The sequence below is a fragment of the Cynocephalus volans genome, chromosome 4 (assembly GCF_027409185.1).
Source record: "Cynocephalus volans isolate mCynVol1 chromosome 4, mCynVol1.pri, whole genome shotgun sequence".
Classification (NCBI taxonomy): domain Eukaryota; kingdom Metazoa; phylum Chordata; class Mammalia; order Dermoptera; family Cynocephalidae; genus Cynocephalus; species Cynocephalus volans.
The window spans coordinates 145,156,225-145,182,852 of record NC_084463.1 but is presented as its reverse complement, the minus strand read 5'-3'; the positions used below and the strand labels follow the sequence as shown (position 1 = coordinate 145,182,852).

Here is a 26,628-nt window from a genome sequence, read left to right as displayed (position 1 = left end):
CCAAGAACAGTGAGCACGTGACCCGTGCTCCACTCCCCTATCCTGTACCTGTGGCAGACATTCAGTCTTCATTGCTCCCCTCTGAGGAGGCTCAGGGATGAGACTTAACACAGACCTCAGGTAATTATTGCCAACTGATGAGCATTTATTTCACACCAGGTGAAAATCACTGCCAAACCCATGGTAGGCAGTGAGGTCCCCCGAGTCATAACTGCACCTAACAGGAATAGTGCCAAGGCCTAACTAAGGACTTGGTGGAACTATGTGGCAGAGCAACAGTGAGTCTGAACCGTGCTCCGTCCCACACCAATGACCTCTGCCAACAGTAACCTTGAAGAATGTGCTATGAAAGGGCATCTTTGAAGTCCTATGACTTAAGACTTAAATTTGTCCAAACATTTATGAATCCACTTAGAGACCCTCTACATCCCATTTCTTGGAAAAACAAATTGCTCCTGTTTGATAACTGCTGGGTGAGGAAAAATTCCTGGAAGCTTTTTGCAGGGCCCAGAGGAGGAAGGAGGTAAGCATCAGAGGAACTTTCAACATACCAGGCCAGATGCCCAGTCCAGTTGCCAGGCAGTAATGAAAATACAAGCAGTGGTGGTTTATGGAGAGTTTAGCAGGCATTAGACATGGTGCAAAGTATACTGTATAAGTTATATCCTTGAATCCTCAAAACCTTATGAGGTAAGAAATGTCATTATATACATCTTTGAATATATAAAGAAACTAAGGTTCAGGGATGTCAAGTGACTTGACCATTGCTATCAGTTTTAGGGTTGGAGCCAGAATATGAACTTGGGCAGTCGGATGCTAGGGCCTATGCTCCTAACCACTGTATTCCATGATACTCCCAAATGAAGGCATTTAAAATACTGAGACTTTGGGGGACATAGATCTAACATCATTTTAGTAACATGAGGAAGGATGTAGGGACTTATTAGGAATATTTGAGGTATGGGCTGGCCCGTGGCTCACTCGGTAGAGTGTGGTGCTGATAACACCAAGGCCACGGGTTCAGATCCTATGTAGGGATGGCCAGTTTGCTCACTGGCTGAGCGTGGTGCTGACAACACCAAGCCAAGGGTTGAGATCCCCTTACGGTCATCTTTTTAAAAAAAAAAAAAAAGGAATATTTGAGGTAGAGAAACCTGGATCTACTCACCCATCACTCCACCTATTCTGTCTCTTCTCTGATCCTAAGACAAGCTGTTTACAGCCCCTCCAGCAGAGCAACTAAAAGCACAGGCCTCATTTGATGTATTCTATGTCTCAAGTGCTACTTTGACCTTCTTTAGCTGTGTGACCTTGGACAAGGTACTTCTCCAAATCCCAATTTACTCACCTACCTCTTATGAGGATACCCACCCCTTAAATTAAATAATTCATTAAAGCTCCGAGTGTGGAATATTTCTAGTGCTCATAAGTTCTGCCTGCCGTCTCCCCTCTCACCTGGCCCTGTTCTTAAGTGGTGGATTCTTTAAGTCCTGTTTATCCATCAGTATAACTGGCTCCTCCTGAGCCCAACCTAGAAAGCTGCCCATAAATAGCACTGGGAGCACTGAGTCTCATTGATAGTCACTTTTATTGGGAGCTATAGTTTTAGAAACAAACCACAAAAATAATTATTTCAATGGATTTTATAGTGAATAGCCCAGAATGTGGGTGGCCCCCTAACCTCCAAACTGATTAATGACCTTCTGTATCCACTTCTTCAGGCGGAACACATGTGTGTAGAAGCCATATTTCCCATCCCGGTCACAGCCTTCACCCCATGAGACGATGCCCATTTGATACCAGCGGTTGTTAGAGGGATTCTGAGGAAGAAAGATGAGGTTTCCAACACAGTCAAGTCCAAGGTAGCATCATTACCACCCTGCCAGGCAACTCTTTCTGAGAACTGGAGTCCCTGCTCACCCAACACTCCCCATCCCCACAAGATCTATCCACCAATCCCTGGCTTTTAGAGAAGCATACCTTCATGACAAAGGGTCCCCCACTGTCGCCTTCACAAGCATCTCCTCGTTTCCCCTCATGGGGCTTGTAACCTTGAAAGAGAACAGCAGTGCTCAGGAGCATAGCACATACTCCAGTCACTCCCTTTGAGAAATATATCTGATGATTGTCCGTTTGACCCCTTCTAGTCATCTTTGGCCTCCTTTTACTTCCCCACCCCACACGTCTAATCCTTTAGTGTGTCTTGTTGGCTGTACTTTCAACATATATCTCAAATCCAACCACTTCTTACCATTTCTACCCCTGGCCAAGTCACATACACCCCTCCCCTGAACCACTGGTTTCCCTAATTCTACTTTGCCCATCTATAATCCATTCTCCACCCAACAGGCAGATGACTTTTTTCAAAAGTAAGTTAAATTTAGGTAGCTGAGGATAATGGCAGTTGCCTTTATCCAAATCTCCCCACACATCCTCCACAAGCAATACAGAACAACATCAATGATAAAACCACACACGGCAAACACACCTTCAGCATAACTAGATACTACTGAGAACAACCGAACTTCAAATTAATTTAGTATATTTAATTGTATATCTACTACTAAAACTTATGTGGGGATGACGGTGGAAAAATATTACCTACTAGATAAAAGAAGCAGGTGCAATCAAATTAGGAATCTTGTAAAGAACCCCAAATCTACAAAAATGACTAGATAAAAACTAAATAGATCTACATAAAAATACTATAGGAAAATAGAAAAGAATAAAAAGGCCCTCAGGTAATAAAAATCTTCAAAACACACAAAACAGAAGAAAACTGTAACAAAGTTGTGGGTATGAAAAAACATTTTGAATCAGAAATTCAAAAATTAAATGGACAAAATGTGAAGAAATGAAAAGCAGAAATGGAAGTCAGACCAAAGAATAAATTTGAGTCCCTGAAGAAGGAAAATAAAACAATGGAACAGAACTAAGAATATAATACAAGAAAATGTCATAGAAATAAAAGATGACTTGAATGTACATATTGAAAGGATCCACTGGGTATGTTGCAAAATTAATCTGAAATAATCAACTTAGAAACATCCTGATAAAACTGTGAGGCAGGGCAGGCCGTTTAGCTCACTTGGTTGGAGTGTAGTGCTGGTAACACCAATATCAAGGGTTGAAGATCCCCTTACCAGCCAATCACCAAAACCCAAAAAACAAAAAAACTGTGAGGCTTTAAAGATAAATGAAAAATCCTCAAGGCCTCGAAGCAGAAAGACCAAAAACTTTACAAAAGAATTATACTGGCATCAGACTTTTCAAAAACAACATACAAAGCAAACTGCAATAAAGCCATATTTTTTAAAAATCCAAGGAAAGAAAATGTAAACTGTGGATTTTATATCCAAGTAAGCCAACCTTCAGATCTCAAGGCTGTAGAAAAATAGTTACATAATAACTCAGAAAAATCTATACCTCGACCCTTCTTGAAGAATCTAGTAGAGGACAAGCTTCATCCAGCCAAGAGATGAATGAGATAACTTCAGTAAAAGGATTGATTAGCTGTTCTGACAAGTAGAAATAATGCAACTAAAAATGTGACAGGAAAAGAGAAAGAGGGGAGTAAAATAAGTTCACCCAACTCTGATTTTTGTACAGCCAATAGGTGGGAGTTCAAAGGCATAATTGAAAAGTTATATAAGAAAACAAGATAGGAACTAAGGGCATTTCAAAACTGTGTTAAGCCCAAAGATAATCACTAGAACAAAATGAAACCTTCCTAAATACATAAATATCTTTAAGCAAAAAAAAAAAAAAAAAGATCACAGAGAAAAAACACAGCAAGTGAAACATAATACACATAGTAATTTCAAAATAATGAGAGTTAAAACTAATTCTATCAATCATATCAATAAATATGAATGGGCTTAGCTCACCTATTAAAGAAGAAAAAGTTTTAATTTGGCTCACAAAGCAAGACCCATCTATGCTATATATAAGAGACACACCTAAAACAAAGTGAGTCACAGAGGCTAAAATTAGAGAGGCAGGCAAAGATATAGCAGGCAATTTAAAAGAGAACAGGAATAGTGATCCTGAAATTGAAAATAATTTTAAATGGACACTTTTAATGCTGAAAGCCACAATTCACAGTGAGTAAATAACAGTTATAAATATCTGCACCAAATAACACAGCAACCACATTTATAAAATAACAAACTACAAGAGATGCAAGGAGGCAGATAGAAATACCAAACTCAGTAAAGACAGATTGATTGAACTTACATAAGGATACAAATGACCTAAATAAGAAGTAATAACATACATTTATGGATATATATCAAACTTTACACACGGATAATAGAGAATACACATCAAGCACACATGTAACATTCATAGAAATTGATCGAACAGTGTGCCCTCTCAAAAGAAATAGTTTCATAAATGCAGTAGAAATATTACATACAATACTGTCTTATCCCAATGCAGCAAAACTCAAAATTAACAAAATCAGAGTACAAAAGGGCCCTACTATCCTGAAATTTAAAAATCATCTATTAAACAACTCTTGGGTTTAAGGGGAATACAAACTAATTACAGAATTTCACAAAAATGATAACAAAAACAACAGTGTTTTCTATGAAAGGACGAAAATGCATAGCCCTACTGAGTAAATACAAAAGATCAAAAATAAAGAAACCAAGCTGGCCAGTTAGCTCAGTTGGCTAGAGCACAGTGTTCCAACACAAAGGTCAAGGGTTCAGATCCCATACTGGCCAGCCACCAAAAAAATAAATAAACCAAACTGTCAGCTCAAAAAGCTAGAAAGAGAACAGTAAAGTAAGTCAGAAGAAAACATAAAAAAACTTTTAAAAAGATAAAAGCAGAAATTAATGAAGTACAGAATAGAAAATGATAGGCTTAATTATTTAATAAGTCAAATTCCTAGGTATTTGTTTGTTTTTGCAAAACAGGCAGACCACTAACTCATATATTTAAGAAAAATGAGAAAAAATACAAATACATAAAATAAGGTGAAAAGGAGAAAAAGGTGTAAGAGACTACATCACAGCAGATATAGTAAAAGACTACATCTCTTCATTTGTTCAAGTCTATTATATCTATCCAAAAAGATGTAACAGTGGACTTGAACAAATGAAAAGACATTTCCTGTCCTTGGATAGAGTGACTCAACATCAAAAAGATATCAGTTCTCCCTAAATTTATAGATGTACCATAATCCTAATAAATATACCAACAACCTTTGTTATCAGTATGGAGCTAGACAAGTTAATACTAAAGTTCATATGGAAAACCAAACATGAAAGAATTGCTAGGAAAACACTGGAAAAGAAAAACTAAGAGAAAAGATAAACCCTACCAGATATTGAAACATACTCTTGTATCAGACAGCCACCAAAAAAAACCCCCCCAAAACATACACTAAAACCTCTATAATTAAAACAGTGTGGTGCTGGTACAACAACAGACAACAGACCAGGTGAAATGAATAGGATGTCCAGAAACATACTCAAGCACACATAACACCTAGAATGTGATTACGGTGACATCTCAAATCATTGGAGTAAAGAGAATTTTTAATAAGTGCTATAGCCATTTGGAAAAAGACAAATTAGGGCCGAGCCTGTGGCGCACTCGGGAGGGTGCTGCGCTGGGAGCGCGGCGACGCTCCCAGCGGCCGCGGGTTCGGATCCTATATAGGAATGGCCGGTACACTCACTGGCTGAGTGCCGGTCACGAAAAAGAAAAAAAAAAAAAAAAAGACAAATTAGATCTATGCCACACATCAAACACAAGAACAAACCCCATGAGTCAGGGATCTAAGTGCAGAAAAATGAAACCAGGTAATAGAAGAAAACACAAGTGAATTCTTCTATGACCTGGGTTTAAGAAAAAGTTTTTCGAACTCTTTCAAAATCCAGATTCGATAAAATAAAAGATTAGTACCATCCACCAAAAAAAAATAATAAATTAATTGCATGGCAAAAAAATATACTCAAGGTTAAGAAATGACTGATAAACTGGGAGAAAACATTTGCAACGTATATAACAACGGCCTAATATCACTAATACGTGGGTACTTCAAAAAGTTCATGGAAAAAATGAAATTAAAACTAATACGAATCTTTCCATTAACTTTCTGAAGACCCCTTGTATATGAAAAGTTCTTAAAAATTGATGGGAAAAGGACAAAAAATGGGCAAAAAAATCATGAAGAGACAATTCACAAAAAAATATATAAAAATGGTCCTTAAGCACATGAAAAGATGGTCGACCTCATTTTCAATTAGAAAAATGCAAATTAAAACTATATCGAGATGCTACTTCTCACCTCTCAGATTGATGAAAATTAAAAAGTATGACACCTCGTGTTGGCATGGCTGTGGGAAAACAGGCATTCTCATACACTGCAAACGGAAATGCAAATTGGCATGATACTTACAGAAAGAAATGTGGAAGTAGCTAACAAAACTGCATGTGTGTTTACCTTTTGACCTAGCAACACCACTTCTAGAAATTTACTAGAAAATACACCTCCAGTTATACAAAAATATATATGCACAAAGTTATTCACTGAAGCATTGTTTGTAGTTGCAGAATATTGGAAACTCTATGTCCATATGTGGAAAAATGGTTGAATGAACTATGGTACATCCACATAATGGAGTACAATGTGGCTATACAGTTGTTTTAAATGAATAAGGAAAAACTCTATAACCAATATGAAGTGAATTTCCAGGATACATTAAGTGAAAAAAGCAAAGTGCAAAAGATTATTTATAATATGCTACCCTTTGTGTAATATAGAAAGGGAAATAAAATACACACATCTGCTCATTTGTGCCAATAGAAACACAGCAAATAAACACAAATGAATGAGATTGGTTAGCTTCAGGACGTAGACGGAAATGAAGTGGAAAAGATGGGGAGTGAGAACAGGATAGAAGGAAGGATCTGTCACTTCTCTGAGTGTATGTGTTGTTTTTTTTTTAAAGATGACCGGTAAGGGGATCTTAACCCTTGACTTAGTGTTGTCAGCACCAAACTCACCCAGTGAGCAAACCGGCCATCCCTGTATGGGATCCGAACCCGGGCCCTTGGCGTTATCAGCACCACACTCTCCCAAGTGAGCCATGGGCCGGCCCCGTATGTGTTTTTTTTTTTTTTTTTTTCGGCCCCGTATGTGTTTTAACAGGTCTGTTTTTGGGGGGTTTTTTTTAGTTCATTGGGCACAGGGATATCATATGACTTTTAGAACCATGTTAACATTTCATATACTCCAAAAATAAACAAATAAACACAACAAAGATGGGGGGCAAAATCGAATATAATCAGAAACAAATGAGCCTAATGGTATTTTAAATAAATAACAGAGAGAACAGGGGAAAAGAATTAAGCCAAGTAAGTAACTTTTGAACACAGTATTTTTACTATATATTTGGGCTAAAGACAATACCAACTTTAAAGAAATGCTGAACTCTAGTTAGTAGGATTGCTTTTCATAGTGCTGTGGATGAGGGATTCAGAAACTGTATTCTAGTATTGATCAAATAAGTAAAGACAGTATGAATAGTGAAACAGGTTTCTCACTGTCAGCAGAGAGAGTAACTGCTGTGGAATATGGAAAGAGAGAAGCTAAAACTAATCCCGTGGTGTTGGATTGGAATTAGAGGTTTCAATATGACCTCATGGTTTTTGAGATAGACAGATGTAAATATAGATATAGACGTTGGTGTATGCATCATATATATATTTTCTGATTCTGTCCACTGAGAGGAACTAGAATCAAAGACGGACCTAGTAGCAATGTGCACACCTAGTACCCAGATTTGGGGTTCTACATACCATTCTCTACTAGAATGTTCCTTGGAGAAATGGCTGATTGAAGAATGCAATAAGGAAAGCAGGATGTACCTGGAATATCTTGCCATGCTAGAAAGTAAGAAAGTACTCAAAGAATGACAGGGTTGTCTCCAGAAGTCACAGAAGCCAGCCTGAAGGGACTCCCACAGGAAAGCTCTTTACAATAAAAATAACTAATACATGTGGAATGACAGAATTAGAAAGCCACCACTTGGTACCACCATAATTGGAAAAACAATTTGATGAGAAACAGGATACAAAATATCAAAATATCTCTCAGGTAGATATTTATTAATTACAAAGGGAAAAACAGAACTTTACCATGAGAAGCCAGGCAGACATCACCTGAATCGAGAGGTCAGAGTTAATGTCATCAGTTATGGGATGAGTTGACATCACATGCCCATTAAATAAGACGCACTGAGAAGGATACAACATAACTCAGCCTGAATCTGATCATGAAGAAAACTTAAACAAACCCACACCTACAGAAAAACTGCACTGTACTTGTCACATAGGTCAAGGTCATGGAAGACGAACAAAGTCTGACAACTAAGCACAATGTGTGATCCTGGATTGGATCCTGGATGAGAAAAGCATTTTTTTCTTTTGGCCTCTGGCTGCTATCCGAGCTCACATATATTGAACACTTAACTGGTGGCACCATGCCAAGCACTTTCTGCACACCATCTCGGTTAACCTTCACACAACATGGGATACAGACTGTTATCTCCATTTTACAGAGGAAGAAACTGAGCCACCAAGAGGTTAGGCAACTTGCCCAAAGTCATGTGGCCTGGAAATGACTGGAGCCAGGACTCAAACCCAGGTCTGTGTTCGTAACATGTCTTGATCCTCCCAACCCCGAGTCCCTGCTATTCCCTGGGCCCACCAAGCAGAGACTTGCCAGCACAGAACATGTTGTCGGTGATGCGGATCCGGGTGGAGGCCTTGCAGACCGGCCGCTCCACGATGGGCAGATTCACCACCTGCAGCACTTTGGGCTGCAACTCATCAGCATGGTTTGTCCATGTCTCCTTCAGGTTGCCCCAGCCTGTCACCCGCCCTTTGTATCCAGCCTGGAGCAAGCTTTGGGGAAGTGAGAAGGACCTGGTGAGAACTGACCCCTCCAGGAGCTTCCCAGCCCCAACAACATTCCTTAGAGACCAAAATATAAAACACCAGTGCAGAAAAGAATTTTTGGCTTTACTCCAAGAGACTGAGGCCTGGAAATTGGAAGGAGCTTCTGCAAGGCTACACAGTGTCAGAGCCAGGCCCAGAACTCAGCCTATGCCCCCCTCAGCTAGCGGCCCTCTGGCTGTCCCACCTGGCCACTGTCTCCTTGTCAGGCAGGCACACAGGGTGAATGTAGTCGCTGAAGGCTATGGGCTTCTTGAGCTTCAGCAGAGCGATGTCCCGGTCCAGGTTGTCCCGCCAGTTGTACTTGGGGTGGATGTAGATCTCTTCCAGCATGGAGATCTTCTCAATGTTTCGCTCATACCTGGGCAGACCCCAACAAAGAAATGGAAAAGCTGCAGGCTCATGCAGTGAGGGGTAGCTGGTTCCCTGAGAAAGGAAACTAACTACCTGCCCTCAGGATCTGGAGTAAAAGTGACCAGCAGTTCCCCAGTGACAGGACGGCTGGCTTCTGCCTTGGCAGCCCCCTGGGCTTTGGAGTCAGACAACACAGGCAGACAGGGACAGGGCACAGGTGGCATGCTCTGTTCCAAAGAGTCTTAATTTTCAGAGATGCCCACTGAGGCCATGTCCTGGTGTCTGGAGGGGAGCTGGGGGCAGACCAGGATTTCGTTCTCTGTCCCCAGCTCCAAGTCTCAGTCAGAACATGGCCAAATGGACTTCCCAGCGGGGACTGCTGGGATATCACATTGTGGGGAATGTACAGACATATCCCACACACCCCAGAACCACAGGAGCCCCTCATGGTCACTCTGGAGGACTCAGACTCCTTCCAGACACCCATGGGCCACCAGTTCTGTACCTGGTGCGTGAGTGCTTGCCAATGCGCACCAGAAGGTCGTTCACAGTGAAATTCTTGGCCCAGGGTGGGTACAGGAGGCAGTGGGCAGCCGTGAGGACCCAGCGGTCACTGATGAGGGTGGCGCCGCACAGCAGCTCCTGGGGACTCTTCCGGAAAAGCATCACCTGCCTGGAAGGGGGATCAGGAAGCATTAGGAGCTGGGGCACTGCCTCTCCACCAGCCCTAAAAGTAGAAAGTCCCGGTTTTAAGAACTATCTGGACAGACCTCCTTCCTGAGCCCAGATCCCAGCTTGGCCTGGCCGTCTTTGGGGACTGGGGCCTCCTGCTTTTTGCACCCCCCGCCCCGCCCCCCCCCCCCCCCCCCAGCTTCCTCCAGTCCAGAGTTCCCACATCTTAGCTCGGCTCTGGAACCATAAGAACTGGATGCAAGTCCCGACTGCAACCCATTAGCAACATGCCCGAGGTGAGTCACTTAAGCTCTCTGAGCCTCAGCTTCACCATCTGCTTAGGAGAAGTAATAGACCCCGCATCGCATGTGGTTGCTGGAGGATTCGAGGAGACCATGGACGCTCAGCTACTGTTATGTGCAAAGCCGGGGTCTGTGAGGGCGGCGAGGTCTTCCAAGCACAGGGGGTGGGGCGGAGTGGAGGGCAGCGCAGGGCTCCAGGACGCACCAGGGCGCTATGCCAATCTGTGCATCCCAGCCCTCCACGATGCGCCCGTCGATGTAGGATTCGAAAAGCTCGTTTTCCGTTTTGTCCTCCTGCGACTTCTTCTCGAACAGAGGCCGCAGCCCACAGTCTGCGGAGCAAGCCGGACCGTGAGGGGACCATCCCGGCCAAGCAGCACCGCGGCCTCGCGCATGCCGGCCGCCTCACCTGCCTCCCCGGAGCCGAAGGTCTTCTCGTTGAAGAAGGTCTGGAACTCCTTGGCGGTGGTGCGCCCTCCGATGGCTGCATCCGGCTCCTCGCCCAGCCCGTCTCCTGCCTCCTCGTCCAAGGCCTCCTCTGTAGGGACCCGGGCAGCGGATGGGGCTGGGCCGGGCCATTCCTCACCGACCCCCTAGACCTTTCCAAGCCCCCTGCTGGCCTTGTAGGCCATTTGGTGCAGAGGTTAAGAGCGCACGCGCTCCTGGGTTACTAGGTAACAACCTCCCCAGGCCTCAGTGTGCTCGTCTGTAAAATGGGGACAGGACTTAGGCCCGCCCGGTTGCTGGAAGGCTGTAATGAACGCGCTGCCGTGCGCACGTGCCTTCAGGTAAGCGAAGGTGACTGTACTTATTCCCTCCAGGCTTCGTTCCCTGCGTCTCAGGCCCCCTGCCGTGCCCGCTCACCGCAATAGTTGAGGTCGCAGTACTCAAAGTCGCCAGGCTGCCCCGCCACGTAGCACCAGGCGCCCTCCTCATCCCCGTCTGGGTTGCGGCAGAAGTTCTCCACCAGCCGTACCTCTGGGTTGAAGTCCTGGTCCTTGCTCAGGGACTTGGCCTGTGCGCTGGCCCAGGCCAGGCAGGGGGACCCTTGTGTGGTCACCGCCAGGCGCCCCTGGTACTGCCGGCCCCGCTCGGGGATGCACTCCTCCGATGCAGGTGACTTGTTCACCCTGCACTGCTCCGACGAAGGTGAAGTGTTCACCCTGCAGCCTCCAGCGCGCGGGGTCATCTCCACAGTGACGCGCTGCTGGCCTAGTGGGTGGGGAGGCAAGGGATAGAGTGGGTGGGACCAGGCACGGAGCCGGACAGACGAGGACTTGAATCCGCCTGGCCCGCTTTCTGCCTGTAAGACCTCAGGGAACTCGCCTCTCTGAGCTTCAGCTTGCCTGCCTTTAAAGGGGTTGCTCATGCCGTTCTTGCAGAGTTGTTGAGAGGATTAAACAAAATATACATGGGCCGGCCCCGTGGCTCACTTGGGAGCGCAGCGGCGCTCCCGCCGCGGGTTCGGATCCTATATAGGGATGGCGGGTGCACTCACTGGCTGAGCGCGGTGCCGGCGACACCAAGCCAAGGGTTGCGATCCCCTCCCTTACTGGTCACATATATATATATATATATACACATACACAGCACAAGTGACTGGCACGTAATTAGCCAGAGGTAGTAACCGGGTTTGGCCTCCTGGGCTATTGGTAGTGACTGCCAGAAGTTTTTTTAAGGATTCTGTGTTTTTATAGGGGCACAGCAAGAAGGATTGCGGGGGTCAACTACCAATGTCTACTTGGGTGGCAGGTCAATTTCAGCATGCCTGCAAGGTATTTATCACCAGTATGTGGAGGTGGGGGTGGGGAGTATAAAATGTAGCTGTTTTTGTTATGAGGATTGGTAACTTGCTATAAAACCAATCCCAGGGTCGAGCAGTGGCTCCACCAGCGATGCACAAAGAACAAAAAACACGTAGGTTTGGTGAACTGAATAACTGGCAAGGATTCTTTACCCCTGCCTGTATCCACATCTTTTGCCCTGTGATTTTACAGGCAGAGGTGTATTTCACCTCTTGACTTTGCCTTGATCATGTGACTTGCTCTAGACAAGGAAACATGGACGAGACTATGCCAGTTCCAAGCCTAGGCTATAAGGCAAATGGTGTGTTTCCGCCCATTGTTTTGTGCTCCTGCCATCACCGTGAGAAGAACTTCCCCAGGTAATTGCTGCCTTTTGAGCCTCCGCCCCAGCATGGATACAGTGGAGCAGCCCTGGACCCACTCCCCAGCGAGGAACCAAGCTCAGGTGGACTCATCATCTGAAGCTGAGCCATGGGCCAAGCCCCACCTACATCAGACCCCACAGGCCCATCAGCGGGTGCAGCTGAGATCAGCAAAGCTGCCCAGCAGACCCTCGGTCACATAAGAAACAAATGCTTATTGTGGCATGCCCCTGAGATGTTGTGGTTGGTCGTTTTGCAGCATCACTGTGGCTACAGCTGACTAACACACCATGGGAAATAACAATGACAGAATCATGCAGGGCTGAACTGAATGAGGCATGCTCTGCGGTGTTCAAAATAGGGCATGTGGGCCGAAATGGCTAGGAGGGTTGCCTAGAGGACCTTGAGCAGGAAGGACAGCTTGTTTGGAATGAGCCACAGCCTGGATCATAAAGGAAGTCAACACTGGAGAGGGAGAGGTGGGAGGAGGCTGGAAGCCAACTCCCCCAGGTCTCCCACCTTCACTGACTAACGGGCACAAGTGTGTTTTGAATGGCTAACACCCCTCTGATGGCAGCCAGGATCTTGTCCCCATCTCAGGCTGCCAGGCCCCATGGAGATCCTGGGCCTCGGCCATGGGCCACTTGATCACCCCAGCTCACCACAGACAGGGATGCTGCATTCCTCCCTCCGCACAGTGGGGTCTGTAGTGTAGCACCAGGGCCCCGTCGTGCTGCCGTCGGGGTTGCGGCAGAAATTCTCCCGCAGGTCAGTCCCAGGATGGGTGGTGGAGTTGATTCTGGAATAGGAAGTTGCTCAGCAGGAGGCTGTGCCTACCCAGTGTGTCCTTGCTCCCTATTCTCAACCCACTGGTGGACAGGCCTGCCTGTCACTCACTCAGGCTTATGTGGGTAGCGACTCCTCCATAGTTGGCACTCGATGCCCGACCGGGTGAAGTTCACATTCCCTCGGTAGTTCATACCCAGACCCTCGGCACAGTTACCTGCAGAGACCCCAGCCCAGGTCAGCACCGGATCCTGAGGATTTATTCCCCTCCTCTCCCACAAAGCTCTGTCTGTCCAGCCCCTACAAGCTCTCTGTGATCCACGATACTTAACCTGCATTTAATCAGTGCCTCCTGTGCACACAACAGTTCTCCAGTTCATTTAACAGTAGTCACCAAATATTCACTGAGTGCCCACCATGTGACAGTCACTGTGCCAGGCACTAAGGACATATAGATGCATAAGACAGTCTCAGTCAAGGTAAGTCCCTGCCCTGATAGAGCTTCCATTCATTGGGTCTTCATGGCCAACAGGATGAAAAAGTGAACAAGATTATTTTTATCTGGCCCTGATCTACCTGTCCCTGTTAACTTAGCTCCTGATGCCCCAGGGCCTTTGCATAGGCTCTTTCCTCTGCCTGGAAGGCTCTCCCATTTGTTCATCAGTGCATCCCACAAGGCCTGGTAAAACTCTGCTTCTTCTGGGAAGCCATCCCTGATTCTGCTGGCAAAACAAAGGCTCCTTCTCCCATGTTCTCTCAGCACCTTGAACAGAACTTTTCTAGCAATCACTTCAATGTTTCATATTTTTGTTTTCCTATGAGATTGTGAGCTCCTTGAAGGCAGGGACTATATTAGATTCTCTCTCTTTTTTTTTTTTTTTTTCCTGACACAGTGCCTGGCACATAGCAGCAACTTAGTAAAATATTTGGTAAGTTATTTAACAAAACAAAGTATGGCCAATGATTAAAGAGTTCCATGTAGTGGAGCCTGTTGTCATATGAAAGGTGTATTTAGAGCTCTGTGAAAGGATGGTGGGGGGGAGGCTTCCAGAAAGCTCAGTGAAAGTGGTGTCATTTGAATTAGTCCTTGAAGGATAGGGATGTTTTCAGTAGATGGTGATGATTGCTTCAGAGGAAGGTGACAGTGTAAGCAAGGGCCAGGAAGTAGAAACATCTTGGTATGTTTAGAGAAGTGCTTGCTGTCAGAGTAGCTGAGGGTTTGGGTTCGTGTTTGGTGCAATAAGAGTTAAGGCTAAAAGGGGAAGTTAAGGCCAGAACCTGCGAAGTTTGCCAGGCTGGGAAGCCTGTGCTTTATTCTGTGGGCAATGGGGAGCCACTAAAAGTTTTGGACAATGAAAGTGACATCATCAGAGCTTGGACCAGGGTAGGCAGAGGCTCTGGTCAGGCAGATGAGAAAGAGGCCTTACACATTAATTCATTACCCTTTCATTCATTTGTTCCTCCAACATTAATCACCTTACTGATGCCAGACACAGAACGGGTTCAAAGACACATCCGTGACCACAGGAACAGAAAGGCACCGGCAGATGCTGGAGACGGCCACCACTGGACCACAGCTCCTAACCCATCCCTGCTCTCCTCTTCTCCCAGGCTCCCCTGTTCCCGCACCCCCTACTTGGTTCCTCACCTTCCAGACATGCAATGAGCTTTTCTCGAGGTTTCCTCACCGACTCACAAGCTGGAAAAGATCCAGAAACACCTTTGCGATTGCAGTAGGGATAGGACGGACTGGAGTAGAGGGTGGGTGGAATGACATTCAGCACTTTTTTTTTTTTTTTTTTTACAGCTGGCTGGTATGGGGATCCAAAAATGACATTCAGAAACAGAGAGACGGACAGACAGAAGGAAAGAAGGGAGGGAGGGAGGGAGAAGTCAGTCAGTCAGTTAGTCAAGAGGAATGGGCGGATGGATGGAAGGATGACTAGATGTGCCAGAAGATTCTCTGGGCTAGAACATCTCTAATTGGCGTCCCCAGGCCTCCCTTCCTGGGTCAAACCCTTCCCGGTGCTCACCTGTGTACTTGGCCCAGAATATATCCTGAAAAACAAGGGCTGGGAGTGAGACTATGGCAGGGTCCTGGTGTGTTTTTGTGAACGTTATGTCTTCTCCTTATACTTTCCTCTTTCCCTCCCTGGTCACATAGGGGTCAGGCTCTGGGGAGGTTTGTGGCAGAGTTTCCTACTTTTGTTTCTAAAAGGAGAAGAGTATTTGAGGAAAGGGGAGTTCCCCCCAACACACACACGGAGACTAAATGGGGATCCCCTGGCCTGGCGTGGATGGGAGAAGAGGGGGGCATGGGCCTGGAAGAGCCCCAAGGAAGGGCGAGGCTGCACAGAGCTCCAGGCACACGGTGGCCTGAGCCCAGGACTCCTGGCCTCATCACAGCCCCATCCCCCGAGGGAGGCACAGAAGTAGCAGAAAGGCTGTGGCTGAGGAGACCACAGGGGCCAGGCCCGGGGCTCTAGAGTCCCCCAGTGTAGACACATATCTGAAGCCTGAGGCCTCTCATGTCACGGAGCCTCACCAGACCCTGCAACCCTGACACTGCCCAGGTGTAGGCACCCTCAAGAAAGTCCGAGGGTACTCATCTTGCCAGCCCAGTGACATGAGGCTCAGAGTTGAGCTGAAGTCACTCACGGTGAAAGAGCAGTGACGTTGCTCGCTCACCCCTGTGGGACACCGGGCCTCCCTCCCCAGCAGCCCACGGCTCACCAAGGCATTGGGGGCCTCCAGGGCCTCAGAGGCCTCCTCGTAGCTGCAGAGCTCCTCCACGCACTCCCGCTCCAGGTTGCCCTGGCGCATCTCCTCCAGGAAGCCACTGTTGGCACGTCGGACCCGCTGGAGCAGCGACAGTGCTTGCTGAGGGGCCAGGAACACTGTAGGAGAAGGGTTGTAGGACAGTGGCCTCAGGAGCCAGGCTGTCTTGGCCATGGAGAGTGGAAGGGCAGGAAGCAAGCCTGACCTGCCCCACCGGCTTCTGAGAGGCGTCTGGGATGGTGGAAGCACTTAGAAGGCTGCTAAACGTAACCCCCCAGCTGCCCTCCTTTCATTGGTCATCTCCCACCCAGTCCCCTCCGTCCAGCCCTGAGCACCTGACTCCTTCCCTAAGCTGGATACATGGGCTGAGACCCTCCTAGGGGCCGGCCCTGTGTTCTCTATTGACAGAAGACTGCAGCCCATGGCCCCCCACTGCAGTCCTCTGCCTATCCCAGCTGCTAATCCCTCCTTACCATGCTGGCTGTGCACAAGGCTAAACAGGGCAGCCAGGGCCAGGCAGCCAGGTAGCCGCAGGCCTCGAACGTGCTCCATAGTGTGTAGGCACTGGGACTCTGGGTGATCGTCCTGACCCCTCTGGGTTAATGTTGAACTAACATGAAGAAATCAGCGGAGAGGGAGAGGTCAGTGGGCCAGGGCCATGGGGTCAAATGGATAGATAGTTCTCCTGCCCACCCCCGCCATCTGGGAGGACAGGTCCTCCTGGAACCAGGATGGATGGTCTGGAAGTCACAAAGAAAAGGTCACTATAACCTTCACCACCCACCCCTGCCCTCCCTGAGACATGGGCGAACCTGGACCAATGGGGTCCTAAGACCTTCTTGAGGCTCCTTCTAATCTTAACACACAGTGATGGTTGCTTTAATCTCTGTAGGCCTCAGTTTCCTTATCTGTACCATGGGAATAATTCATTGTGATGTGGACTAAAAGAGATTATGAATGTAAAGGCCATTAAATATAGTAAATGCTTAGTAATCAGTAGATCTATGTATGTAAACCAATGGGAAGGTGTGTGTAATCACAATACACAGATATTAGAAATAGAGACAAGGATGTGGCCAGATGAAAGCTGCTCCTGTGCCCCAGGATGCCCTGGGGATCGGAATGGCCTCCCAGCCGCTGATGGGGCTCCCATTTCTCCTCTTTCCTGTTGGGGTGCTGGGGAGGCGTGTTCATGTGTGCTGGTTGCCTGGGAGGCGGGGCCAGGTGCGGGGCCTCTTGGGCCTTCGGTCTATCTTCCGTCATCCCCCAGGACCTTCTGCCTGTCCCAGAACAGGGGACAGACCAGATTCCCAGGTCTCCACAGAGAGACAGCCTCTCTCTCCACAGCCTCTCCTTGTCCCCGCTTGTCTGCCCTGGGCCAGCCCTAGTGCAGCTTCTGGTCCTACACTGCCCCTCAGCCTGGCCCTGCTCCTGTGCCTCCCCCACTTCGTGTTTGCAGTATGCAGGGTAAATATTAGTCCTAGGTCTAAGTAGGACAGAGGGACAAAGAGCAGGAACACAGGGAAGCGCAGGTTCTTCTTGCTTGTCCTCTGGGCCTGGCTGTTTGGGGTCTGGATTGCGGTCACGTACAGTCTGGGAAGAGACAGGGTTGGCAGAGAACTGAGAACAAGGACTCCCTCGAATCACCTTAGTTCCTGGGTGGCCCAGTTCTTATATATTTTCCTACATATATATATATATTTCTTTAATTGAATTTTAACTTACATGCAGTAATGTTCACAAATCACAAGTGTATAACTCAAATTTGTATTTAACTAGCCCCCTAGCAGGTCCTTTGGGTTGCCTCTCAGCAGTGCCCCTGAGATAATCACTATTCTAACCAGCATCACCATAGAGAGATCTGTGTCACCTGTTTTTGAACTTCATATAAACCTGCAGCGTGTACTTGCTTAGCTTTTCTCGCTCAGCATAATGCTTCTGAAATTCATCGATGTCGTGTGTATCAGTAGTTCACTCTTTTTAACCCTTCATGGGATCTCACTGAATGAATATAGCACATTTTATTTATCCATTCATCTGTTAATTTGTATTAGTTTCCAGTTTGGGCTATTACAAATAGGGCTCCTAAGAATATTCTCATACAAGTCTTCTGATGTAAATAAGCACTTATTTCTGTTGGGTGTATACCCAGGAGTGGATCTGCTGGGCTGTGAGGTAGGCATACGTTTTGCTTCAGTATCTATGACAAGTTACTGTCCCAGGTGGTTGTACTAGTTTACACTTCCCCCTGCCAGGCTCAAGCGTTCCAGTTGCTCGTATCCTCACCAATGCTCTGTTATTTGTCCATTTTGTATGAACCACTCTGATGGATGTGCAGACATGTTGCATTGCGGTTTTCATTTGTATTGCCTGTTCACTAATGACATTGAGCCTACTGTTCTTTTTTCTTTTTTTTTTTTTTTTGAGTGGAATGGTGAAAAGATCTCACATCACTAATTAATTCAAAAATTACATTTTAGCTCAGCCTTATAATACTAAGGTCATGGGTTCAGATTCCCATACTGGCCAGCAGCCAAAAAAGACAAAAATTACATTTTGAGTAAGGGAAGGGGGCAGGGCTCCTGAGAAGTGGGAGCAAGTGAGAAGTGAGGCTTCCTCCCTCCTGTCTTTGTGGAGGATATTGACATTAATGAGATAGAAATAAAACACATGTATTTCACAGGACCAAAGCCTGTAGCTTAGAAGGACAAAGCCTGTAATTTAGAGGACCAAAGCCCTATAGTTTAGGAGGCCAGAGCCTCTAGCTTAGGGGCCAAAGCCCAGCCCTTAGGAAAACACGTAGAAATGCTAAGATTAAGAAAGACCAGAAAACTTTCACAGGACTAAGTCTTTTGATGTAGATAAGAGAATTGAAGCACAGTGAAAAGTGATTGCTCTGGGGACAGCTGACCTTGGTGCAACTAAACCTAAATGATGGGAAAGTATGTGAGCTAAATTCTTCGAGGATATTCTGCTAGCTAGTGCTTGGGGGATGTTCCACATTTTGCCCTAAGCTGTTTCTTTGAGTTTCTTGGGGAATTAGATGCCTTGGTGATTATCTCATTGTTTCCTTTTGTATATCACACAGCTTAGTTTTATGACTCATTTTGATGGTAAATTGCTTGAACTATTTTAAATTACACCTGCTTTAATGAAGATTGTCGTGTAGCCAGTTTGTTTATGTTTTCACTATGATTGATTAACCACCTGTTTTTCTTCTGTAACTTTCTTGAAGCAAAAACTGACTCAGGGTTGTGCCTGGGCTCTCATCTGTTGAAGTTTTCCCTGGGTGCAGTCCCTTCGGGATTCTCATTGCTCTGAATACATGGGCTCTGAGTAATCTTTTGCATGTCCGTCACTCTGTGAGAGGTGACATGCCTTAACACAGGTGACCCTTGGATAACTTTCTTTTTCTGAGGACCAGCCTGGGCCAGTGCTGAGTCAACCTGGAGAGGGAGAAAAGGCAAAAAGGAGGAGAAAACCCAAGAAGGGGACAAAGGGAGAAGTAGGGACCGTTGACTGTCCCCATGCTGTCTTGCTGTCAGAACTTCTTGACCCTAACAGACAGGAACCCCAGCATGAAACAGAGCACTGGAGTAGAAGTCCAGTCCTTGGTTTCACCATCTGTAAAACCAGAATTATAACAATGTTTACCTCGCAAGCCTGTTGCTGAAAACTTAAATAAGATGATATCAGCCTCTTTGCACTTATTCAGAGTGGCATCCTTGCTGAGTCCATAGAGTGCTCATGCCCTGACATGTCTGTCTTAGTCTGCTTGGGCCGCCATAACAAATAGACTGGATGGCTTAAACAAAAGAAATTTATTTCTCACAATTCTGGAGGCTAGGAAGTCCAAGATCAAGTCCAGATCTGGTGTCTGGTGAAGGCCCATTTCCTGGTTTGCAGATAGTCATCTTCTCATTGTATCCTCACATGGTAGAGAGCAGAGAGCATCTCTCTCACGTCTCTTCTTATCAGGGCGATAATACCATTCATGAGGGCTCCACCTCATGTCCTATTTACCTCCCAAAGGCCCCACCTCCTAATACAATAGCATTAGGAATTGAGGTTTCAACATATGAATTTGGGGTGGACACAAGCATTCAGTCCATAACAATGGCCAACCCCTTCATGTAATTTGACATGGCCATTAATGGCCAAGTTCTTGGGCCATCTCATCTTCAAGCTGTTTGCAGATAATATTCCAAAGCGGAAAACTTCAGTTATCTGAGCACTGGAAAGATGAGATTTAGTTATAAGGGTTCCTGCTTTCCCAGATTTATTCCTGGGTTTGTGTGCCAGGGTGATGAATTTACATACCATAGTGCTACTAGCAGCAAGTCTATCTAGAGGGAGAACTTTGCTGATGAGAACTTCATTCTGAAGCATATGAGTCCTGATATCTCATCCATGGAAAATGCTAGACCCCAGTCAAATGGTTCCCAGTTTACCATCTGCACAGTTAAGAGTGATTAGTAGGATGTCAAGCATCCTACCAATTTCTCTTTTATCCAGGAGAAAGATGGCATGAATATTGTGGAAGCCACGGGCTGCTTTGGGTGATGGCAAGACCAGGGAGAAGATTCTAGGCCATTCTCATAAATTTGATTTTGTGTTTTAGCTTATCCCAATCTCTCCTTTTGTCCTGGGGGAGAGCTCTCCCTGCCCCCTGGCTCTCATATCCTGTAATCTTTATTTTCACTTGCTGCAATTCTTTGGATTCCATATATCCTTTATCTCCAAGTGTAGCCGAATTGCAGAATTAAGTTTATGGTGATAGAATAAAAACTAAATCCCCCCCCCAAAAAAAACCACATATCATGTTTGTAAATTATCACAATGCCTGCCACATAGTAAGCACTCAATAAACAGCACTATTACATGGTGTGATGTGACAGAAAATACACAGTGCTGCCTATGAAGGGTTCTTCTTGAAACAATGAACCTGGATCTATCAAAATTCTAGTTTAAATCACTAGTTTATGTGAGATACAGGAGGTGAAGGAGAAAGTTAGATACCACAAAAAGGAATGAAGGACGTTCAATAGGACAAATGATCCCAATTTCTCTGACAAATTCATGGCATGGAAATAAAGCGGTGGGGTGAGAGATTGTTCAGAAAAACAGAAACTTAAGAAAGACATAATGCAAAAAAGGAATAGAATTACCAGGATTGGTTTAGACTTTTTGAACAAACCAACTATAAAAAGACATTTTTTTGGACAAACAAGAACATTTAAATATAGATTAGGTATTCAAGGATATAAAAGAATTATTGTTAATTTGTTAAGTGTTATATGCCATGTGGTTATATTTTAAAAGTTGTTATGAGTTAGAGATTATACTGAAGAACTTACAACATGCAGATGAAACAGGCATGGCCAAATGTTAACAATCATTAAAACCAGGTGGTGAGGGGGTTGTTAAATGATTTAAAAAAATTTTTTTGAATTTGAACATTTTCACAACAAAATGCAAACTTAATTACTTAATAAATCCAGGCTAGTGTTATTAAGTGAGTTCTCGCCGAATAGCCTCCATGTCTGCTTGGGTGAACAGAAGACTACATCTACTCTCTCTGCTTTGCAGAGAGGATTGAGAGACGGCGTTCCCTCTGTGAAAAGAGGCTCTGGAAGGATCCAAGAGGTCTGCCAGACCAGGGCTGCACCACCATGGGTGCAGGGACCCAATGGACACAGGATATCCCTAGTCTTCAGGGTCCAATACAAGCCCCCAGCCTCCAGCAACTGTTCTAGGAATTCTCTGGGCCCAGCTGGTACCATGAGGCCGAGTATGTCATTCCCGGTTCTCACCATAAACACACACCAGCCCACTTCGAGCAGATCCTATTTCCCTCTAAGAACAAGGTCATAATGAAGGGTTGCATTCCTGCCTAACAAGTTGGTGTCAAACAAAATCATGGGTAAGACCAATGCTAAGTTGTAAAGTGCAACTCTATAATCACCGAAAACAGCAAAATTATGTTCCAGGACATAAAGTTAGAGAATGTCAGGGCTCAAAGGAAGATCAGATATTAAATCCAGCTGTTTCCAAACCTAGGGCTCTGTGCATGTTCTACAGGATGGCCCTGCCTTTTTGCATATTTTTTTTAAACCCTCAAAAATTATAAATTTACCTGATTAAGAGAAAAATAATTTTTCCTTTTGGCTGAAATTATGTCTGTTTAGGTGGTGAGTTATGTTTTTTCTCAATCTGATCAGCATTTTTCTATTTTAATTAAAAAATATGAGTAAGTCAATTCCTACTTAGCAAAAATCTTAAAAAATATAGGGTCCATAGAAGAAAAAAAAAATTATTAAAAGAGCTGTGGAGCCAAGATTGGGAACCAATGATCTGATCCAACTTCGCCAAGTCATTGTGAGGACATGGAGGAGGTGGGTAGGAGAAGCCAGTTGATCAAGATTATACAGAGAGCTGGTGATAAATCCAGGACCAGAGCCTCAGACCAACACTCTTCTCCCATGAGCCTCATCCTCTGATGTTCTGGTAGTGTACAACCTCACCATACTGTGAGGTATACCCAGAGGACACACACCCAAGGTTCAAAACTACTGTGTGAGTGATGCTGGCCTGCCCCAAACAAGCAATACTTATGGGAAACATATAGCTAACTCTTACTTAATTTTGCTTGTCTTCCAGTTTAGAAGGGCTGATGACAATATTATGAATAATCAGCTACAATTTATTAATTGCTCCTCATGTGCCAGGTATATAGTACTTAAGAGGTACTATATTTATCCCGATTTTATGGATGAGGAAACTGAGGCCCTGAGAAGTTAACTAGCCCAAATTGATGCAACTAGTCAAGGGCAGAGCCACGACCCACACCCGAACCTTCTAGCGATAGAGCTCTTTACAGTCCATGATACTTTGCAATGTTGAAAGGCCTCCAAATGTGATTCAAATTTTATTCTATCATAAGATTTTCTCACACTACTAAAGTTGCAAATCAGGAAAAAAGAGCCTTTATTGGACTACACTTTCTGATTTTGGTTCAGCAGCTATAATAGACGCTACATGGATAAACTTGCTTCTGTGAAAGGGCATCCGACAATGTTTTCACATCTTTGCCCTATAGCAAGAAGACGCATTCAAATTCAGTACTATATACACCAAATCCTTAAAAGTGACTTTATCAGGGGGTGGAGGAGAGGAGAAGTGGGAACTAAAGGGACTTTCAACATTACAATTATAGAGAAAAAATATACTGGAATCAGGGGGAAGATATTTTCTTAATGAAAAAAAATATTCAAGTGAACAATCTTTCCAAGAATGGTTGCTGCCTTTTATTTGAGCTGGAAGGGCACTGAATTAGGAGTCAGGAGGCCTGGGCTCTGTCCTGTTCCTGCCATCGACTAGTTTCATAACCTTGGCAAGCGACTTATCTCTAGGCCTCTGTTTTCTCATCTGTAATGTGAGGAGCTTGGACAATGTGGTGACGCCACTCTCACTTTGGTCATGAGTGTTGGCAGATTCCTGAGTCACATGCCTTTGAATGTGTTGGCTTTGTGCTGACCCTGCTGTGCATCAGCGGGGATGGGCTTAATAGAGAAAAAAGTTCTCCATCTGTGTGGGGGATGTGGGGGCTGGCTGGTTAGCTCAGTTGGTTAGAGCCCAGTGTCATAACACCAAGGTCAAGGGCTCAGATCCCAGTACCAGCCACCCGTCAAAAAAGAAAAAGAAAAAGAAAATCCTCCCATCTGTGTGGGGGATGTGGAAAGGGAGTGTGAGCATCTTGGGTGTTGGCCTGGGTATGGCTGTTGGGGTTGACAGGCCCCTCAACAACCCAAGGCATTTCCACCTCCTGTGCAGTTCAATATCAAGTAATGAGTGTGTTCCCAGGATACCTATAGCAACACTGGGCAGGCACTGCTCAGTGGTCACCTGAGTTGAAATGGCCCTGCCTGAGTAAGGAGCTGGAAAAGAAGTCATGCAGCCTCCAAGAAATAGAATTGGCTGACTGAAAACTAATCTTAGCAACTGTTTTTCAGGCTTTGGATGACGTGGCCTTTCTTTCCACAAATTGCAACAATCTCCTGCTGTCCTCTCTCCCCTTAGACCACTTCAGACTTATGCTTTGCCATGAAGTTATTCATATTGGATGGGCAGCTGGGTTAGTGTCAGTGGCAGGGCTGGCCAGTTGGCTCAGTTGGTTAGAGTGCAGCCTTTTAACGCCAAGTTCTTGGGTTCAGATCCTGGATCCTCTACCGGCCAGCTGCCAAAAAAAAGAAAAAAAAATGTCTGTGGCAAACTGGGAGACAGTTTCTTTGACATTGTGATCAGGTGCCAGGAAGCCAGAAAACGACCCACACGGGAAGCCTGGCTTTGCCTTTTTTTGATCGTATGGTCTTGGCCAGTTACCTCATCTGTGAATCAAGGATCAAAACACCTATTTTTCAGGACAGTAGGAGGATGAAACAAGAATGTCTGTCCTTCCTATCTCTCTTGCCTTCCACCTCTCCCCAAAGCAATGCAATCCAGCTTCCAGACACTCTCACTTGCTCACCAGTGACTTGAACCCTCTCAACCCCGTGTTGAAACAGTCTTTTTTTTTTTTTTTTCTCGTGACCGGCGCTCAGCCAGGGAGTGCACCGGTCATTCTTATATAGGATCCGAACCCGCAGCGGCGGGAGCGTCGCCGCGCTGCTAGCGCAGCACGCTACCGAGTGCGCCACGGGCTCAGCCCGAAACAGTCTTCCATTAGCTTCAGTGATGCCCCCTCTGCAGGTTTTCCTCTTTCATTGGATGCTGGTTTTCAGTCTCCCCTGGTGAGCTTTCCTTCTCTCATCAAAACTGAAGGGCTGGGCTGCCTTGGCCTTGGCCCTGGGCCTCTCCCTTCTCTCTGTACTCTCTCCCCTGGCCCCACACCTTCCCTGACCACCTATTTGCTAGTGACTTCTAGGACTCTCCCTCTAATCCAGACTTTACTACTCAGGTTTGTACCCATTTCCAACAGCTTACTTGTGATGTCTCCCACAGGCACTTCAAATGCAAAACTCATTCAAAAGCCACCTGGATCCAAACTCAGAATTGTCCTGGATCCCACCCGTGTTACCTAACTTACTTTAGAAACCAGGAGTCAGATCTTTCTCTCCCTTATCCACTCTTTGGGAGTTTTTTGTTTGTTTTTGTTTTTTTTTACAGCTGATAAACAAGTGCTCAAGGAACAGGTAAGTCCCTTGTTAAAGTTATGTTTTAGTGGGTTTTTTTTTTTTTTTTTGTGGTTGGCCAGTACAGGCATCCGAACCCTTGACCTTGGTGTTATATAATACCATGCTCTAACCAAGTGACCTAACCAGCCAGCCCTACTCAGTCTAAATTCTGTCACTTGTACCTCCCAGAGAATATATCCATCCAATGTCCTCACCTCCTTCCACGCTCTGCCTTGGCCACACTGGGCCTTTGACCCTGCTGTTCCCTCTGCCTAGAATCCAGCTCCTCCCCCGGATAGTAACATGGCTCATTCTTGCAGCTCTTCAGGTCCCCCTTGATGTCACATTATTAGAGGCCTTTCCTGCCCACCCTCTGTACAATCACACCCCCTAACCGTAACCCTATTTGCTGCATGAATGATTCCATTTCTCTGCACTTCCGCTACTACCATCCTATTCCAAGCCACCTCAGCAGCCTCCTAATTGACTTCCCCACAACTGTATCTTTCCAGCCAATCCATTCTTTATCGGTCTTTTCAAACACAAATCTGATGGTCATTCCTCTGCTCAAAACCCTTCAAAAAGCTCCTCGATGTCCTGAAAATAAAATCCAAACTCCTGAGCCAGGGCCCTGCATGATCTGGCCCCTGCCTCCCTCCCCCTCCTTCTGTGCTCTAGCCATGCTGGTTTCAGTTGCTCAAACCCACTCAGCTGTCATCACAGGGATTTCTTGCATGCAGCTCCCCACATCCCACCTCCCCTAACACCTACTCATCCATCCAGTCACAGCTGAAATGAGGGACAGCAGAGTACAGAGGTTAAGAGCTTAACTCTCGAGCTAGACTTTGTGGATTTGAATCTCAACCCACTAGTAGCTTTGTGACCTTGGGCAGGATACTTAAGGCTCTTCCTCAGTTTCTCCATTTGTAAAACAAGAATACTACTAGCAACCGCACAGAGTTGCCATGAGGATAATATAACTAAATTCAGAGAATTAGCCCACAATAAGGGCTGTTTTTAATTATTCCTGGGGACGTCTTCCCTGGTGCCCCAGTCCATGTCAGATTGTCCCATTAAACACATCCACAGCACCCAGTCATGCTCCTCTTTGAACGCTTCTCCTATGATTCTGCAACCCCAGCCCTCCCCACCCCGGGTGGAGCATGAGCTCTGTGAAGGGTACTCCCTCTGACTGTCTTGTTCATAGTCATGTCCTCAGCACCTAGCACAGCCCAGGCCCACTGCAGATGCAAAACACATGTCAATTCCTGACTCCTTCCTGGAACAGGGCTGCCTTTGGGCAGGTACACAGCAGGGCTCAGATCTGGCCCTCACCAAGAGGTGGGTGTCCTTCAGCACAGAACCAACTTCACAGCCCTTAGGTGGTGCGAAGAGCTGCCCAAATAACCTAAAACCTGAA

The 26,628-nt window shown here is 45.7% G+C and overlaps 1 protein-coding gene across 1 annotated transcript; it reads right to left on the bottom strand.

The window, feature by feature from the left end:
* Nucleotides 1–1,597: 1,597 nt before the first annotated feature.
* Nucleotides 1,598–16,587, bottom strand: F2 (coagulation factor II, thrombin). Its single transcript, XM_063092490.1, has 14 exons — nucleotides 16,509–16,587; nucleotides 15,991–16,154; nucleotides 15,291–15,315; nucleotides 14,906–14,956; nucleotides 13,369–13,474; nucleotides 13,134–13,270; nucleotides 11,169–11,516; nucleotides 10,714–10,842; nucleotides 10,510–10,636; nucleotides 9,836–10,003; nucleotides 9,164–9,337; nucleotides 8,744–8,925; nucleotides 1,981–2,051; nucleotides 1,598–1,820 (listed from the first exon to the last, which is right to left on the bottom strand). Exons 1-14 carry the CDS (start codon nucleotides 16,585–16,587, stop codon nucleotides 1,677–1,679), a joined length of 1,905 nt encoding a protein of 634 aa, XP_062948560.1. The 3' UTR covers nucleotides 1,598–1,676.
* Nucleotides 16,588–26,628: the final 10,041 nt, after the last annotated feature.